This window comes from Falco peregrinus, chromosome 14, assembly GCF_023634155.1.
Source record: "Falco peregrinus isolate bFalPer1 chromosome 14, bFalPer1.pri, whole genome shotgun sequence".
In the NCBI taxonomy this organism is placed as follows: domain Eukaryota; kingdom Metazoa; phylum Chordata; class Aves; order Falconiformes; family Falconidae; genus Falco; species Falco peregrinus.
In genome coordinates this window covers 13,313,844-13,330,762 of record NC_073734.1, presented here as the reverse complement: position 1 = coordinate 13,330,762, position 16,919 = coordinate 13,313,844, and the positions used below count along the sequence as shown (strand labels likewise).

Below are 16,919 nucleotides of genomic sequence, written 5' to 3'. Positions count from 1 at the left end.
ACATTCATCTGCACAAGTAGTTCAAAGGCACTGCGAAGGCATTATCTGCGGCATATTCTTCAGTGCAATCTACTTGGAAAAAGTAGCCTTAAAGATGCTTGAAACTGTACAGTGCATAAAGTTCATTTTTATATGGTTAAGTCAGTAAGTAGGCAGTTGACAATTTTCAAACTGTTAAATAATCCCACGTTAATGAAATAAGATCTTTGTTTACAAACCGAAATTACAGTTTAAGGTGCTGCTCATTTTCAGCAAGGTGCATATTTTAAACAAGTATGACCTATTAAATGTGTATCTTTAATAAAGCAAATAGTTTACTTTTACAGAAGCTTTAAAATACAAAATGTACAGTTCCAGTTCAGAAGCATTAGCTATTCACAAGAAGCACTGCAATAAGGGTAAGTTAACTAAGCACCCAAACCCTTGCACTTGGCAGTGTAAGTGAAGTTTAATGGCAAGACTCATTTGCCAAGTGCAACAATTCCTAAAATCACCAGTGTTCAGAACAATCGGAAGCAAAGGACATAGTAGCACCTACGTGGTCAAAATGCAGACAAACTTTCTTTGTTTTCACAATTCACTTATGTAGGTCCAGAAACTTGCCAGCATTTGTAATTACAAATAAACTGCAAAAACGATAGCGATAATTTTGGCACTTGTTAGAAAAAGTTTGAAATTAAGTGTTTTCGTTAACTACCATTTTGGTCTTAGTATGAATAACCAGTAAATACAGCCAAATCTAGGATTTAATATTAGATCTAAATGACAAGATTTAGGAAACTCCAAACCATTCATCAAGTTAAATAACCACTAACATTTTCAGCAGAGGGTTTTCAAAATTATAGTAGTACAGACCATTAACAATTTACAGACAGAAGCCACACTGATTGTGCAAAGCACATTACTGTAAAAAGTCTATGTACAGCAAACAAATCTTTGTAAACATGGTAAGTATGAAGTTTCAGAAAACATGGTGACAATATCATAAATACAGGCAACATTGGCATCCTCAAACAGCACAAAAGGTAACAATCTGGGCCTGCAAATATAGCCCGTCACCATACAAACAAAAAAGGTGGATGGGTTTTAAATACCCAAATGTTTAATAGTTTTAGTGTTGTGTATACTTTATTTATATATACATATAACGTATTTATTTTTTGGTATCTTTACATATAGATGTACTTAGCTTGTAAAAACAAAAACAACAAATGTGCTTTATCTTCATTGAAAAATTATGTAGTTAGAACTAATAACCCATTTTACTAGTAGTTAACATATTAGAATGATATGACTTAAGAAAAATACAAAAATAAGATTAATACTGTCAAAACTCTTATACCAGAAAATATTGTGGTTTTTAGACTCTTTCAAAGATGAAATATGAAAATTTAAATAAGCTCTAACTATATAAAGAATCTTCTGTAATCTCAATTAATATACAGTGGGATAGCTATACATATATTTACCATTGTTCTTCAGTTTTTAAGCACCAGTCACTCTCCCGGATCCACTTTGGTTGGAAGATTATTCCTAATTCCACAGGTTCACTTAATGGCACATATTGACTGCAAATAATTACTTTATCCTTTTAAAAAAAATAACGTTCTTTTAACTAAATGCTACCCCACATTTCAGTTTAGTATCTTCTGAGCCAGCTCACAATTTTTAATCAACTGTAGCATCTGAAATAAGACTTTAAATACACGCAAGTAGTCTTTTAGGCTATATTTTCACACAATTAAGGAGCACTGTGTGGATAATGCCTTTGGCCAAATGAAGCAGTAAGAAACAGTGTATTTATTTGAAAACCAGTGTCATATTATCCACACAGGTGCCGCCTCCTTGAAGCAGCTCAGATAACATTTGTGACACAAGGTTGAGTGGTTCTGCCGATCTTTACCGAGCGCAAGGAACCTACCACAAAACTCTTATTTCGCAACCGCTTCTGCAACGGTTTCGTCATGAACTCACTTGTGTGGCACACCAAAAGCTGCTGTTGCACTTCATGTAAAAAAAGCTGCCCACAGGCCAGTCGCGGAGAATACAAAGGCTTTACAGCTTGTCCCGTTACAAATTTGCACAGTGTTGAGCAAACTGACCACTATGTATTTATTCAACATACTCAATGTGTTTCAGTAAGATGTTCAACTATAAATCTATATGAAAAATAGCTATAAAATACAGTGTTTCTCACATGGTAGTCCTTCAGCAGTTCTTCTGAAAAAAAGGTTCTGAAAGTAAAGGCAATAGACACGTTTTTAAAAGCATTTTTGCATCACAGTTTTGGGCTGTTTCATGTACATCAAACAAACATATTGGCCATATTTGCTCAGCACTGTAAATCAGAATTCCAAGAGTTTGTGTATCTCACCCAAACCCCCTCAATTCCATATTTAATGAGAGAAACAGGATACAGCCAATACACAATTGTGAAACAAAGTTTACGTCATTTATGTTTGGCCCTGTGCTGCGTTTTCCAATACGAAAAGCAGTTAGTACTGATGCAGGTAAGATGGTCTGCGTTCGTGCTTTACTGGAAAAGATTTAAAGCCCTTATTCATCTGTTTGTGCTGGGAAGCCTGTTGTGATTGCTGCTGCTGCGCGTAGGCAAAGTTCGAGGAGATTCCTGCTGCTGGAGCACAGTCACTGGCTGCTGCCCACATGGGTGACTGGAGGATCTGCATCGTGTCGCTCCACTGGCTGACCGGGCTGCTCATCGGATACAGAGACGTACTCTGACTGGGTAGCGTGTTTGTGACAGAGGACGTGTGCTGCCAGGGTGCCTTCGGAGGCCAGGTTTTGGTTTTATTATCCTGAGAAAACAAAATTAGTTTGTTTTTTTTGTTTGGGGTTGTTTGTTTTTTTTTTGGGGGGGGGGGGGCATTTTTATTTTTTTTTAATAGCAGAACATTTATTTTTTTGAGATTATACTTAATGCATCACCTTAGTACATTTTCAAAGATTTATTTATTACGTTTGAAAGCAGAATTGATGCCTGTGTATGGCACTCTCAATTCTTAAAATACCTGCCTACTGAAAAACCTTTTTATCTACTTCAGCACATTTGCTTGACATACAGTAGCCGTGCTCCAAGTCAAAATTTCTAGCAAGACAGGTAATAAATCTGGTGAAGCTTTTGCTTTCTCTGCACAAACAATTCAAATTGACTGTGTTGCCTCTTAGCTTAACTTGAAATCTTTGGTTTTGCAGTAATTTCTGCTACAAGGGAAAAAGGTGAGTTCCAATTTTAGTATTTAAAATTGGAAACTGATAAAAACATCCAGTACTACTTGAGCGCAAACAGGTTGTGTTTTAGCTGCTCTAAGCAATCTGGAGATACAGATGCTGTGCTGGTAAACCACCCGACATGCACACAGGAAAAATGACTCAGCAAAGCCATTTTCAGCTTACCTGATTACGGTCATCTGCTGCAGGAGGAAGAGGTGGTGATGGCAGCGTACTAGGTTCCTGTTCACCACTACTGTGTTTTCTGCACACACACACACACACACCCCAAAAAAAAAAAAAGTAAAATTTAATTTTTTGTTGTTAAAATGAGTCACCCACATCAATCTGCCACTGGCATATACCATTCCATAGTTTCAGTCTGTCATACTTGACAGCATAGAACGTGTACTGACATCTCGTCTTGCTTCATGTGGTTTGGCTCAATACAGGCAAAAGCAGCAATGTAGAAAGAAATTCACTGCTGAATACTCTGAGAGGCTTGACAGTGCAGCAGTTCTTTGAGCAACAGCTTCAGCAACATGCACTTGTTTATAGAGGCAAAAGGAAGAAGGGCTAGTCTTTTGCCCACTTGGAATAAATCTGCCAGAAATTGCCTTTTTTCTCCCATTATCTGCTCTCCTTTTTGTTGGTTTTTTTTTTTTTTTTTTTTTTTAAGTACCTTCTCTGATACAACTTTACAGACAAGACACAGAAACAGTTGAGCAAGTAAAACATCTGCTGAAGCAGAGTGACTTCACCGAGGAAAAATGTTACACCTTTGGTTTAAATTTGTGACATAATACCTAGTATCAAATAGAATTCCTTGACCACATGTACATTCTGGAAGGTTTTGTCCTTGGTTTTGTTTGGTTGGTTTTTGTGTTTTTGTTTTGTTTTGTTTTTTAATGGGGAAGGGATTTGAGGTGGATGGGTTTAGATTCAAGCAGAATCTTTTATCCTTTCATCCTTTAAAAAATAATAAATATCACCATGCTCCAATCATCAGGCCTCCCACAGGTGAGCAGTCCTTTGCAGGTCAGTTTAGAACACTCAACCCTTGTGCCTTCTCTTACTGTATATTTTTTTAACTATGGTATTTTGTCAGGCCCTCGCTTGTAGAATGTTTTTCTTCTTGAAAGTAACATAAGGCAGTAGGTACTGTTACTTCAGCTTAAGTTTTTGTTTAATGAAGCACGCTCTTTGGAAACTTCATTCTGCTCTTCAGAGCACTACATAAAGCACAGGCTTTTGCTCTTGCTTTGTTAATTGCTCCATGATCGACCTCTAGGTATCTGGTGGCTTGGCAGATTAATTCACCCATTAGATGTTTATTGTACACACAACTACTACTTCTTCTGTGACTGCTTATTGGGTGAATCTCTTCCATCAATTTCAATTTAGCATTTATTGAAGCTCAGTCCCTGTCCCCTCTATGTAAAATCTTGGTAAGTGTAAAGATCTGGAAAACAGCTCTTTTTGTTGATTCTTTTCAACCTGCTTGCCTTAGTCCCAGTATTTTCAACACCAGTATACTTCCTCTCTGGCAGTGCATATGAAGACAGCGATCTGGGTATGATCTGCAGGAAACTGGCAGTACACCCACTGCCTTTCTTCTGTCACCAAAAAGCAGACAGACAATCTTTTATCTATATGTATCGACTCCCAAATTATTCTGTGACCTAACCAAAAATAAAATATTTGGCTACAGAACTAGCTCCTTATTTTTTTTTAGAAAAGGCTCTGAAAAATAGTTTGAGAAAATGATCCCAGACTGGAATTGAGTTGGTATTCGTGCTTCCCTTTGTGCCTTTTATTATGGTCTTAACTACCCTCTGCTATGGAATCATGGAGGTTCCAAAGATACCCGGCTTCCAGCCCTTTAGAAAAGCAGAAAGCAACTGTCACAATTCATACTACTACTTTTAACTGGATTGTTCACAGTTGAAAATCCTGACTTATTTTTTAAGTCACAAAATTTATACTTGAATGCAATTAAACCTCCTCTTCACAGTCAGAAATAAAGGACTAAAGTATTTACAACTACTGAAACAGTGGTGGTAGGCGAGGCGAGACAACAGTCTACACAACATTGTCAGCTGTACTTCTTGAGTGCCACAAAGTTGCAATACAAACCAGGAAACAGGAACTTGCCAGCATCAAAATGCACAATGTTTGGGGCATGACAAAGCTGCACTGAAGCACAGAGTTTTAGAAACCCAATTCAAAAACCATCTCCAATGCCTCAGTAGTTTAGAAAGAAGTGGCATCCAAAATAGTTTCTTGTGGAAGAGGAAAAGGGTGAGATCTTTTCTAGAGATGCTCAATATCAGCTAACAACTGGCTACGTGCACAGGTGCTAGTTTGTATAAGGAGACAGCTACTAACATAACTCAATCTGGGAACCTTTAGCATTGAAGATATACTATAGGGTGATCCATATCATCCAGTGTAGTATGCAAACTGACGTTTGTATAACTTCACCTTATCAGCAGGAATTTCCTTTGTGTGGCTACTGAGATGAAATTATCAAAAGAAGAAGGATCGTACAAAGCGGTATGTATTTCTGTTTTGCTCACCTTCGCTGCTTTACAGCAGCAACAAGGTCTGGCCCTGAGAACATGGAGAACAAACTGTCTCCATTAGCTGAGGAGGTCTCATCACTTGAGCTGGCAGAGTCTCCTTGAGTACCAGACCAGCTATTTGTCACATCACTGCAAGACAAAAAGTTGTATTAGTCCTTGTATTTACAGCACCTGGTCCAGACTGTATGCCCTAGCTAGGCACGCTGAATCTTTGTTACAGGTGATACCTCAGAGCAGAAGAATTTCAATACTTTGTAAAATGTACCAGTAATACAACTACTTTCGCTTACTTCTGAGCGATCACATCAACTGCCGTGTCTGTTACAGTCACTTTATATTATTTTACTAAAATAATTATACAAATTAAAAGCGTTTCCCTTGGTCAGGAACGAATAACAAGTGATAGCTGGCTTTGGAATCACTAAGCACTTGACTCTGCAAAACTGAGCTGGAACACGTACTTGTCCTACTGGTTTTGAGCTAGCTTGAGAGTCACAGCTATTATGGACAAATGGACCGAGGGTCTTGAAAAACTTCTCTTGTAATAAATAGTTACGATTTGGAAGAGATTAAGATGCTTGCTGTAAGGTACCTGCCTTACAGTACCACCAACATTTTAAGTGCCTAAAATCTGGAAAGCTGAATTCAGAGTTAGGCGCTGTAACTTTGACAGCATCACTTTTCATCAAAACTAGGTCTTAAAGGTTTTCAAAATACCGAAAGAAAACCGTTCTGAATGAATCTGCTATAAATTCCTTATTTTCTCTGTTCGAGTCACAGTCTGTATATATGCCACCCTAAAGAAGACATCAAACAAACGGCAGTGCTTCAGTAACGGCAAAGCAGGGAGGGCTCAGATTTCTCACTCTTGATGTAACGAAGGGCAGCTTCCACAGATGCAGCAGCAATTGGGGAAAAAAACCAAAACACCCCCCCTCAGTATTCCCACATTCTGCCAAGTTTGAGTGTAAAATGGGCTCATATACAATAAAAATATGTAGCCTGTCCAGACTCTTACCCTTCTGTGAAATACTCAGGAAAAGGCCAGGTTTTATGAGGATCATCAGGAAGAGGCCAGTTGCTACGTGTGTTGCTTGGACGACGGACGTGCTGTGCTTGCCTTTTTTGTTGCATAGCCTGGTTGACCCCAGCAACATAGCGGGCAAATTCTGGATCGGAGCCAACTGAATAAAAGAAACCAAGAAGTCAGTTGCTGACATTCAGCTATTTCTACTGCAATTATCCCCCTCATTTAATCCTTTGGGCTTGACTATACCCCAACAACAGAAAATAATTCCCTCACTGATAATAAATGCCATACAGCAGTTGATAGCTTTTCATGGAGCAGTGAAGAACACTGAGTAGCACTGAATGGGAAATGTTTTTAGAGGTAGATACGCACCATCCACGTGTGGTGAATAGTAATTCTCACATGGAAGTACACCTGCCCCTTGCATTCCGTCAGGGAAATAGTATTTGTCACTATGATCATGTCTATACACTGAAAGGTCCCATGTCCCATCAGTGGACACTGACAGAATTAAAGCCTGAACATTTATCCAAGCTTGTAGAAAAAGAACATAATTATTATAGTTGATTCCAGATTGCAACAGGATTTCCAGCTAGGCTGTGATCCTGCTTGCTTTGAGAAATCAGAATCTCAGATTGATCATGTTAGAACATACAACCCAGAAGCCACCTACACTTTACAAAGACTAGACAATTTCAAAAACATTCTGATCCTGACCTGCAAGGTATTTCCAAATAAGTTTGATATTTAAGAGAAAAAAGCAGTAATTCTTAAAAATAAAAATCCTTCCACTTTTAAAGTGCTTTATGTCTCCCAAGCATCTGGTAAAGTGACCTGATAAGTACCATCTTGAGCAGACACAGCAAAAGCCTTAATCCAAAAACGTTTTACATTCCTTCATCAGCTTCTTACAGATGATAAAAAGTACTGCAAAATACATTTTTGGTAACTAGTTAAGCCTTTGACATGAAAAGCCCTCGATTTTTTAAATTCTTAATTAGCGGATTTGCATCTGAAAAAGACATTTTCAGGCTCTAAAAATATTTATCAAAAAAGTAATGCCATTTGTTTCAAATGATGAATGTACAGTCTGGAAATGAAAGGTTTGTGGTTTAAAGCTTTCTGTACTACAACTAGAGCTCAAATTGAAAATTCCTGTATCACAGCTCACCCTGGCAAGTTATAGCAAGGAAAGTTATCTTTTCAATGGAAAAATCTATTTGATTGGAAGGGATTTTTGTTTCATTTGGGTTTTTTAAACCTCAGACTTGTGGCAAAAACTGTTTACTTACCACTTCAACTAGAAACATGTATCTTAATCCACAGAGTGCCATGCATCAACTTAAGTTACCTTTTCAGAGTATTGCTTTCAAAGTCCTTAATATTAATCATATCAAATGGAACAAAACAAGTAGCCTTATGTAGATCAAAAGGAAAAAACTACAGAAATATAATGGATTCACAATGCTAAAAATGGCAGTCTCTTGTAACAATGCATTCTTTTTTTCCCCCTACACATACATGTACTTGGTGCTCGGTGAAAATAATTTTACCCTTCCGTAAAAGGCTGTGATAATCATTAAGTACATACCATCGGTAAGTTTAAATAAGATGAAGCTAATTCAGACTTCGAATTATTAAGAAGCTTTTGATAACGTAACTACGATGCCTAATTTTGCCTTACGAACTCCAGTAATTTATCAACCAAGTTGACAAAATAACTATCAAAACTATGAGTAAAATGAACTGATTTCCGAGACGCTTACACAGTCCTAACACACGCATGCAGATGAGCACAGGAAACATATTCATGGTTTGATAAAAGGTTTTCCTGTTAGTTCTAGTGCTGCCTCTCTCCAGGCAGCTTTCATAAATGCGTACTACAAAGGTTTCTGTAGCCACGTCCCAGGCCAACAGAAATTATATTTATGAGATGATAGATTTTTCAGTTGTTTTTAGTACTATCATCAGAAGAATTCATTAATCTCCTTTTAGGCTCTACAGTCAATTTCATCATCTTTAGCTATTTGCTTATGGCTATAAAATTTTAGCTCACTTCATCTTTGACAACAATCCCTCTACATTCACAATTTATTGGTGGTTCAAATACATCTGGCAAACCACGTGGCACTTGCTCTTTAGTCCCTAATCTTTCAGCGTCCAAGCTTTTCACTTCAGTAACAGCTGTAGAATAGGAACCAGTATGAATCCCATGGAATTGCACCGTAATGGAGAGGAAATGCAGGGAGACATGGGGAAGAGGCGATCTGGCTGTATCTCCAGACAGCAAGACTGGGGAAGAGCTGGAAGGATTATTCGGGAGAGATATGGAATATGTACGTTCAGGAGTTTGGTTTTAAACAGTTATACAAATTAACGATAGGGGATACATCATCTGTAAATATCCTGCTTCAGTATTTTGATGTGGTCCATACAGAGAAGGTCAGAACTACTACCATCTGGGACAAGAAACAAGGAATTCGTTCCGATTCTTACTTAACAGAAGTTACTTGTACTTTAGTACACCTTCTGTTGAAAAAGAAGGAAGGAAGGCATACATATAAATATGTTTGCCTTTGTAAGCACTCTAGCACATGGAAGTGACAGTTACTGCTAGCAATATTTAACAGTATTCTTTGTAAAAGGACCCTTAAAAAAAGTGTAAGAAAGGAAAAGACACACACCTGCAGGGTCAAAAGGCAGGATTTCTCCCAACATCCCAAACACTCCATCAGTTTGGTCACGATTTGGCCATGTGTTGTTTCTAGGTCCTTGTGGTTTCTGTCCTAACATCTCTGACACCACATTGTCCATATAGCTGCTCACAAGACCCAAGCTGTACAAATCAGAGCTTAAATCTGAAAAACCAGGATTGTTCCACTGGTTTATATGAGACAATCCAGCTCCAACAGCCTGGGCTGGCTGCTGTGAAGAATTAGTCAGCCATTTGGCAGGTACACGTTGCTGTGGTCCAATAGGTTGAAGCAAGTGTTGGTAATACTGCATCTGCTGCTGCTGCTGCTTTTGTGACTGTTGTTGCTGTGACAAGCCTTGCTGAGAAGGATGCAGTGGTGTATGAGAGACAGATTGCGGTTGCTGTTGTACTGCTCCTGATTTTTGTTCTGTTGCTGCAGAGGATGCAACAGAGTTCCTTCTTTTCACCATTGGAGAAGTCTGCTGGGATTTGCCCATGTTAAAACCAGACAAGAAATCTATAACATCCTGCATTTCTTGGTCAGTTGGTAAATTCATACCTTTGTCATCCTTGCCATCATCCGGTTTGAAAAAGTTGTCCCGTCTTTCAATTAGAAACCCATTCACTAGCTGATTATTTGTGCTCTGCATTGACTGCAGCGGATCTGCAGTCCTAGGAAAATTACCAATGTTCAAAATGCTTTGTAACCGTGCATCTATGTTAGCGGGCATTTTAGCTTTCTCCTCCGAGTTGGAACTTATGAAGACATTTTTGGAAGGTGTGTTGGGGATTGAATAACTTCCAGTATTACTTGCACTGGTGCAGGAAGTTTTTTTTGTAAACCGTGAAGTCAGTTTTGAGAACGTCTTTTGCAGACCACCTGAAGATTTGCTTCCATTTCCGGATGGCACGTCAACTGGATTCCCAAAGTCTGAGATTTCACGCTGCAACTGGATCTGAATACAAGGCAAAGCTTGCTCCCTGCATCAACAAAAACACGTCTATCAAACTACCTAATACACAACTGAGTTTGCACTTTGGAGGAAAATGCATCAGAGTAATAGCTACTGAAAGAAACAAAAGCAAAGATCGCCAAGTTCATCAGCCACTTCTTATGGTAACAATGCAAATTATTACTGCTATTTGCAATAGCATTAACAACTTTCCATCCCTTAAGAAATTTTAATTTTACTTCAAGACCTAAACAGAGACTAATTTAATATAAATCAATTATTTTAGTAAAAGAAAAACAAACACTTTTGTACACTTGGATAAGCTGCTGGTTTGGTATTAAAAAAAAGAGTGCTGTATCTCTCTATGTACCCACAAGGTACCTATGTAGATTTCCAATTTCTTACTCTCAGTTTGTCTACTGTTTTCCCTTCTGGCGAATGGCACTATCAAATTCCTCAGTACAGATCTTTCAACAATGATTTCTTCGTTTTAAGTAGGAAAGTAGAGCATGAGGCTCAAGAGGAGATGTACCTTCCTTCCTTCCACCTGTGTACGTCAAACACAGCAGTGTAGAGCACATCTACTAGTCCCAAAGTCTTCTCTGGATCCAGACTCCTCTGTAGCAAAGACATTGTTGCTGGATCTTCTTTCAGACACCTGTAATCATTAAGTTAAAATTTTATTTTTTTTTTAATTAAACAATTTCACCATACTAGTCTGATAACAACAGGCCAATTAATGCATTACTACTACTCTTACAGAGGTGCAACTAGTAAAGGCAGCATAATGTAAGAATGCCTGAGGGTTCCTAAAGACTGTGCCTGCAGCCCGTTTCTTTCTACTGTTGAATATACAAATAATCTAACGATAAAATTAAGAGTTATATAATTTATTTTCAAATCATGATTAATGATTAGCTCTTTAGCTGAGCAGGCACAGAGGTAAGAAAGAGCAAATACACAAAGCCCATTTCTGGTAAATGGCAACTCAACAAGCCTGACCGAACACCAGCGCACGGCTGCAGCCCGGAGTCCAGCGCTGAGAACCCTCAGCCTGACAGATTCCACGTGGGAAATCATTCAGCATATCCAACAGGGTTGGGTTGGTTTTTTTTCCAAACAGGAAAATTTTACTGAGCTGTGAAGATGCAGGACTACTGAATTTTCCTCATTAACGGCACAGAATTAGGACTAAGTCTGAGGTGGAACCAGAATAACTTCAATCTCAGCGTTAGGACGTTTGTGGAGGACTTCAGGAGCCCCTCGAGCCGAGCCCAGAGGCACTCTCACCGCATGTCAGCAGGCGGAGCTCTCCCAGAGCGCACCAAGCCTGGCGCAGAGCGCTCTGCACCACTGCCGGTCTTTCCTAACAGAGCAATTCACATAAAGAGAAGGGAGGAGCGACAGTTTATAGAAGAATTCAAGGCCTATTTGGGTAACCACACGATCAGTTGACTTGTCGTCCTTCTGGACACCCCGCTGGTACCACCTGTAACAGGCTACCTCACTAAGGCTTCGGATGAATGAACGGCGTTGTACTGAAATTCTTAACGCCAAGTCAGAGAGAATGAAGTGTTCTAGTTCCAAATCGTTGTTTCAAAAGGGAAGAAATCCTCACCTAAACTGCAGGTCAATCCTACCATTGTTTACTAGGCAGTCAAGTAAGCCGGCAGGCATAGTGTCTTTTGGACCAGAGTTCTGCGGTTCATGACAGCGCTTAAAGAACAGCTCAGTGAAGACAGAGCTAGAGCTCTTGCATTAATCTCACCTAATTCCTGGCCTTCCTGGGGCAACAGATGTGAGGACCTGCTGGGGAGGAGCATACCAGGAATACTGTAGGATGATTTTCCTTCTCTTTCATCATCAAGCTTTTACTTTTTCTTTGAAAGTATGTCTTAGTGCCCCCCACGCCACCCCTCTTCTATTGCCTCCAACAGAGGCAGCACTAGTACAGAGACAGCTAAAGTACAGCCGTGGTCTGTAAGGAATGGTGGTATCCAAACAGTTCCAGAGAAAGGAGCTTAGGGAGACGTGCCATAATTACATAGCATTCTCTCTTCCATAGGTACCGCAATATCTTTCCCTATATTTCAGTCATAGCCATAAGTATAATCTGCAATACAGTATTTTTATTTACCAAGTTGATGGAACTTGCACCACAATTCTGGATCCTTCTAAACTTATCTGAGGAGCATAGGCTTCTTTATTTTCAATCTGTGCTGTGTCCACAACCACCTAGCAAATAAAATAAGAGGGAAATAATTTTAAGAATTACTTCTAGTTATTTTATCACTCCTGTCATTAAGATGCAATAGTCTCAACGTCCTGCCACACTACAGATACAAAAAAATAACCAGATAAAACCAAATCAAGTCACAAAATCATTGTAAGTTGATTTCTGTTTTAACATCTAAAGAGAAAATCAGTTTGATAAAGCAGTCTGTATTTCAAGGACTTAATCCTTCTCAATTGCGTACTGTAGTTATGTATCACTACGTAGTTACCAACTCCATTACCTAACAGCTGGTAGTTACCAACGGCTTCATGTAACAGCCCCTACCTGTGAGAGGTGTGGCACTATTACTACTTTAACAGCTCCCAAACATCTATTTATCAAAATATTTAAAATAATTTAACTGCAGTGCATGGTATCATATAGGTAAGTAGTATTTAGTCTGAAACCCGTCACATAGCTCAAAATTCTTAACACCCCCCCTCCCCTTTTAAGGTTATAAAATCCCACACCAACCTTTCTCCATTCTACCGAATGGAACTGTACTATTACTAATTCCCTATTACATAAAGAGAAGAAAAGTGACTGTTCAATTTGTTGAATTCTGAGCCTCCTGTAAGACATCATGAAAATATATGGAAGATCAAAATCTTGAAAACCAGCCTTCTGTCATGAACCTTTCTTTTTATGGAATCGAGGAGGAATGGATTCACTTCAGCTTCATTTAAACATTAATACCAGTGATATTAAGTGCCATATTTGGTTTGTGCTTTCTGTTGTTGTCCAGCCTGCATGGGTTGGCCTTTTTGATCATTTCCATAATTTCCTATTTTGGTCATGCTGAACCAGCAGCTTTTTGGCAGCAGTCAGCAGTTCTTGCTTCAGTGACTAGCAGATTAGCTGTACCATTTATCCTTGAAATGGCAAAAAGTCCTCCAGTATAAATAAGCCTCAAGGGATATTCCTGGCTTTTTTGCAGTCATCCTACACTGGTTCTACTTCTGACTGGTTGTCTGCTACTAGTTATGAAGAAAAGTGAAATATGAATAATGCTGAGAGTCCCTTCTTTATCTTGCTTTAAAAAAACACCCAGTGACACCTGAACACAATTATTTCCCACCTTTTAGGTACTTGAGCATAAGACCTTACTTTTTCTCCCGTTGACTCTAAGCATTTGCTAGAGTTTATTCAAACCTGTAAAACATGTCTAAGCACAGTGACAAAACTCCATGCTATTATCCACTCACGAAAATACCTCTCATTTCATAATAGGGCAATTCCATTACTTTTTTTCCTTGTAGTTGTACCATTTTAATCTTTTGTAATTTGGTAATCTGCAGTTCAGCTATATTACATTTATATAATTGGGATAAGAAGAAATGAAATTAGAAGTCGTTGTTTTCAGCTCCCACAAAAAATACTGCCTGCATCTCGGACCTGTAAATTAGAACTAAAATTCTGATTTGTGCAGACCTACATCAGCTTGTGGTAGCGGTGCACCGTAGTGCTCACTGTCTGGGCTTTGTTGTGGGTGCTGTGTCGTATCCCAACCCTGCCCTCTCTCCCATACCTTCCTTTTCTCCCTTTAAAAAAGGGTTTTACATTTCTCAACATTTGGTCAGAGTTACGACATCTGGGATTTAAACATTACTAGGAAATTCAGTGCTTCTGCAACGTACGTTGGGATCTACTAGCACAAAAAAGGATGGCTAGAGACTCAGTTAAACCTTCTTCTCATGACTCTGCATGAGGCCAATTCAAAGCTTAATTTCCACTCATCCTCTGAATTCAACTATTTTGACACACATTACTTAATTCAAACACTGAGATTTCTTCAGCTGACCCAAATCTGAAAAATACAATTCTTAATATACATGCTAAGGTAAAAAACCGCACTTCAAAAAATTATTTATGTTAAAAAACCTGAAGCCTAAAATAACCAAGCAAACTAAATCATATCTCATTGTGCTTTCCACTCTTAGCAAGTTTCTTCTTAAAAGGCACATGGCAAGACAGGCTGAAGATGGTGAGACTGTCAAGTAATGTTCTTTTTCAAAATCTGGCATTTAAATGACACACAATTCTGAACTAATGCAGACAGCTTAGTTTCTAAAAGTAGTAATCCAAAGACTATGTAATATTGTCCCATGATTCATTTACCCAAGTTCTACAAAAAATAAACATGTTCTCCCTCCCCGCCTGGCGGGTGCTTAGAGGATAGCTTCCTGTGCATCAGACAGCTATTGTTCTTGTTTTACAGGTGTTTCCTCTCTCACTTCCACCCAAAGAATGCTTTTAAGCAGCAAACTGCAATTTCTTGTCGTTGCATGAGACTACATACAAGCATAATTGAATCTTGTAAAGAATTATGGCACATAGCTTACAAAGAAAAACCTCAACCCTCACACCCTTCCAAATTGTAACAAATCAAAGTGAGAATTAATGAAGGATAGAAGGCTTGCAAGTATTTTGTCATGTGTACAGCTCATTACTTTGTCTTTGAAGACAGAAACCTGCTACTTTCAGAACCTGAGGTTCATGCAAAAATCTATGGAGACATTCATGATTCAACACATCTAGTATTCCTTGTATCAGCACTGTCATTTGTGCGAACGTGTAAGTTATGCTGACAACTCGCCAAATGTTATGATAAACCTGAATAATATCAGCACTTTAATTACCAGCAGGTCTAACTAGTTATGTCTAGACTGGGGGACACCAGCAAATTTCCAGACTCCCGAGTCCGAATGTGCCTCAGGCCATTCCCTGAACGAATCTCATCAGGGCAGGACTCGGGTGTGCACAACACTGAAACCCCTCGGAAAGGAAATGGTGGGAGGTGCAGCATCCTCCAGGGCATTCCTCACCTAGACACTCAGGAGCCAAGAACTCCTCCTGAGTTACAGCACAGTCCCATAGGGCTGCTGAAAATCAGTTTGTTTCTTGGCCTCATTTCCTGTACCTTGCTGCTGACTCCCAACATCCTACCACGATCTACGGCAAATGAAGACAATCCCACTTAATCATATCCTTTTTTCTAGTTCTTCTTGTATTTATTAATAATGCAATACATAATTCTCCTTGAAAACACCTCAGTAGAAATTTGATCAATCCTACTATTCCGCAGCTCTTTCTCCCCCTGCAAAGATACCACCTTCTTATGCCTCCCTGCAAAACTTCCTTATACATAATGGTTAGTGTACATAACTGTTAGTGCACCACCGTCTCCTTTCCTTAAATCCATCTACCACAGTGAAGTAGGGGTGGACTGCAGATGTACTGCCGTTACGATACGGAAGGTCCGTCCCTTAGATTTTAGGTCTTCTTTACATGAAAAGTCGGTTGAATTCTAGTGTGATGTGAACCCACTTCTAGTAGATATTTAATATTAAGGGAATATCTAATGTCTGATATCTGATATCTATCTAGTATCAAAGGAATAAAAGCAGAAATATCTGACAAATTTATCATTTGCAATTTATCATCACCATTCCTGGAGAACCTACTAGCGATACTAAAACCCACATGGTTTCATGAACTAGGACAGAAGGCCGAAGTCACTTAGTCAGCTGTGTGATTTGTTTGAAAAATGTGGTGTTTACAAAGTATGTAGCAATATGGATTCTTTCATCAGAAATTACAATTAGTTACAAAGTCCTGATGGCCTGCCACCACCTTGAACAAAGAAAGAGTATATGAATTAGCAAGAAGCATTTAGCTCATTGTAGGTTAAAGATTATTCAAAGAATACTTGACAAATTATCATAGGCAACAATGTACCTTTGTACTCGCATTTCCCTCCTATCCTGTTGCATTCTTGCCCCCATTTTGTTTGTCCAGTCAAATGAAAATTCACAGTAGTCCAAAAAAACCAGAGTGTCATGAATGACCACTTTATTAAATGAAGAGATAGCAGTAATACGTTATGGGAGCACAAATGCATTTTCTTTTCAGCATATGTTCCAAGCGTATATTTTTAGCAACTCTTTAGATACTGTAAAATTCATGGGATTTGTTTCTAAAAGAACACATGAGTCTATAGCAAGGTGTTCAAGGCGCTGTCCTCTGTTGGAGATGTCAGGTAGCATTAGTTGGTGCAGGGGACTTCCTGGTTTATGTTGGGGCGGGAAACCCACCTTCCATGCAAAGCAGAGAAGAAATGAAAAAAATGGCAGTTTTTAAAACTTATCTGAGA

The 16,919-nt window shown here is 38.8% G+C and overlaps 1 protein-coding gene across 2 annotated transcripts in view; it reads right to left on the bottom strand.

Moving 5' to 3' along the window:
• Positions 1 to 107: 107 nt before the first annotated feature.
• Positions 108 to 16,919, bottom strand: part of GARRE1 (granule associated Rac and RHOG effector 1) — a 63,290-nt gene continuing 46,478 nt past the window's right edge. For both annotated transcript variants that reach the window (XM_055818545.1, XM_055818544.1), the window contains 7 exons: positions 12,629 to 12,726; positions 11,024 to 11,149; positions 9,528 to 10,519; positions 6,832 to 6,997; positions 5,808 to 5,942; positions 3,415 to 3,493; positions 108 to 2,816 (listed from right to left, as the gene is read on the bottom strand). In XM_055818545.1, the coding sequence (XP_055674520.1) occupies positions 2,496 to 2,816; positions 3,415 to 3,493; positions 5,808 to 5,942; positions 6,832 to 6,997; positions 9,528 to 10,519; positions 11,024 to 11,149; positions 12,629 to 12,726 (1,917 nt within the window). In that variant the 3' untranslated portion in view covers positions 108 to 2,495. The remainder of the gene's footprint in view (positions 2,817 to 3,414; positions 3,494 to 5,807; positions 5,943 to 6,831; positions 6,998 to 9,527; positions 10,520 to 11,023; positions 11,150 to 12,628; positions 12,727 to 16,919) is intronic.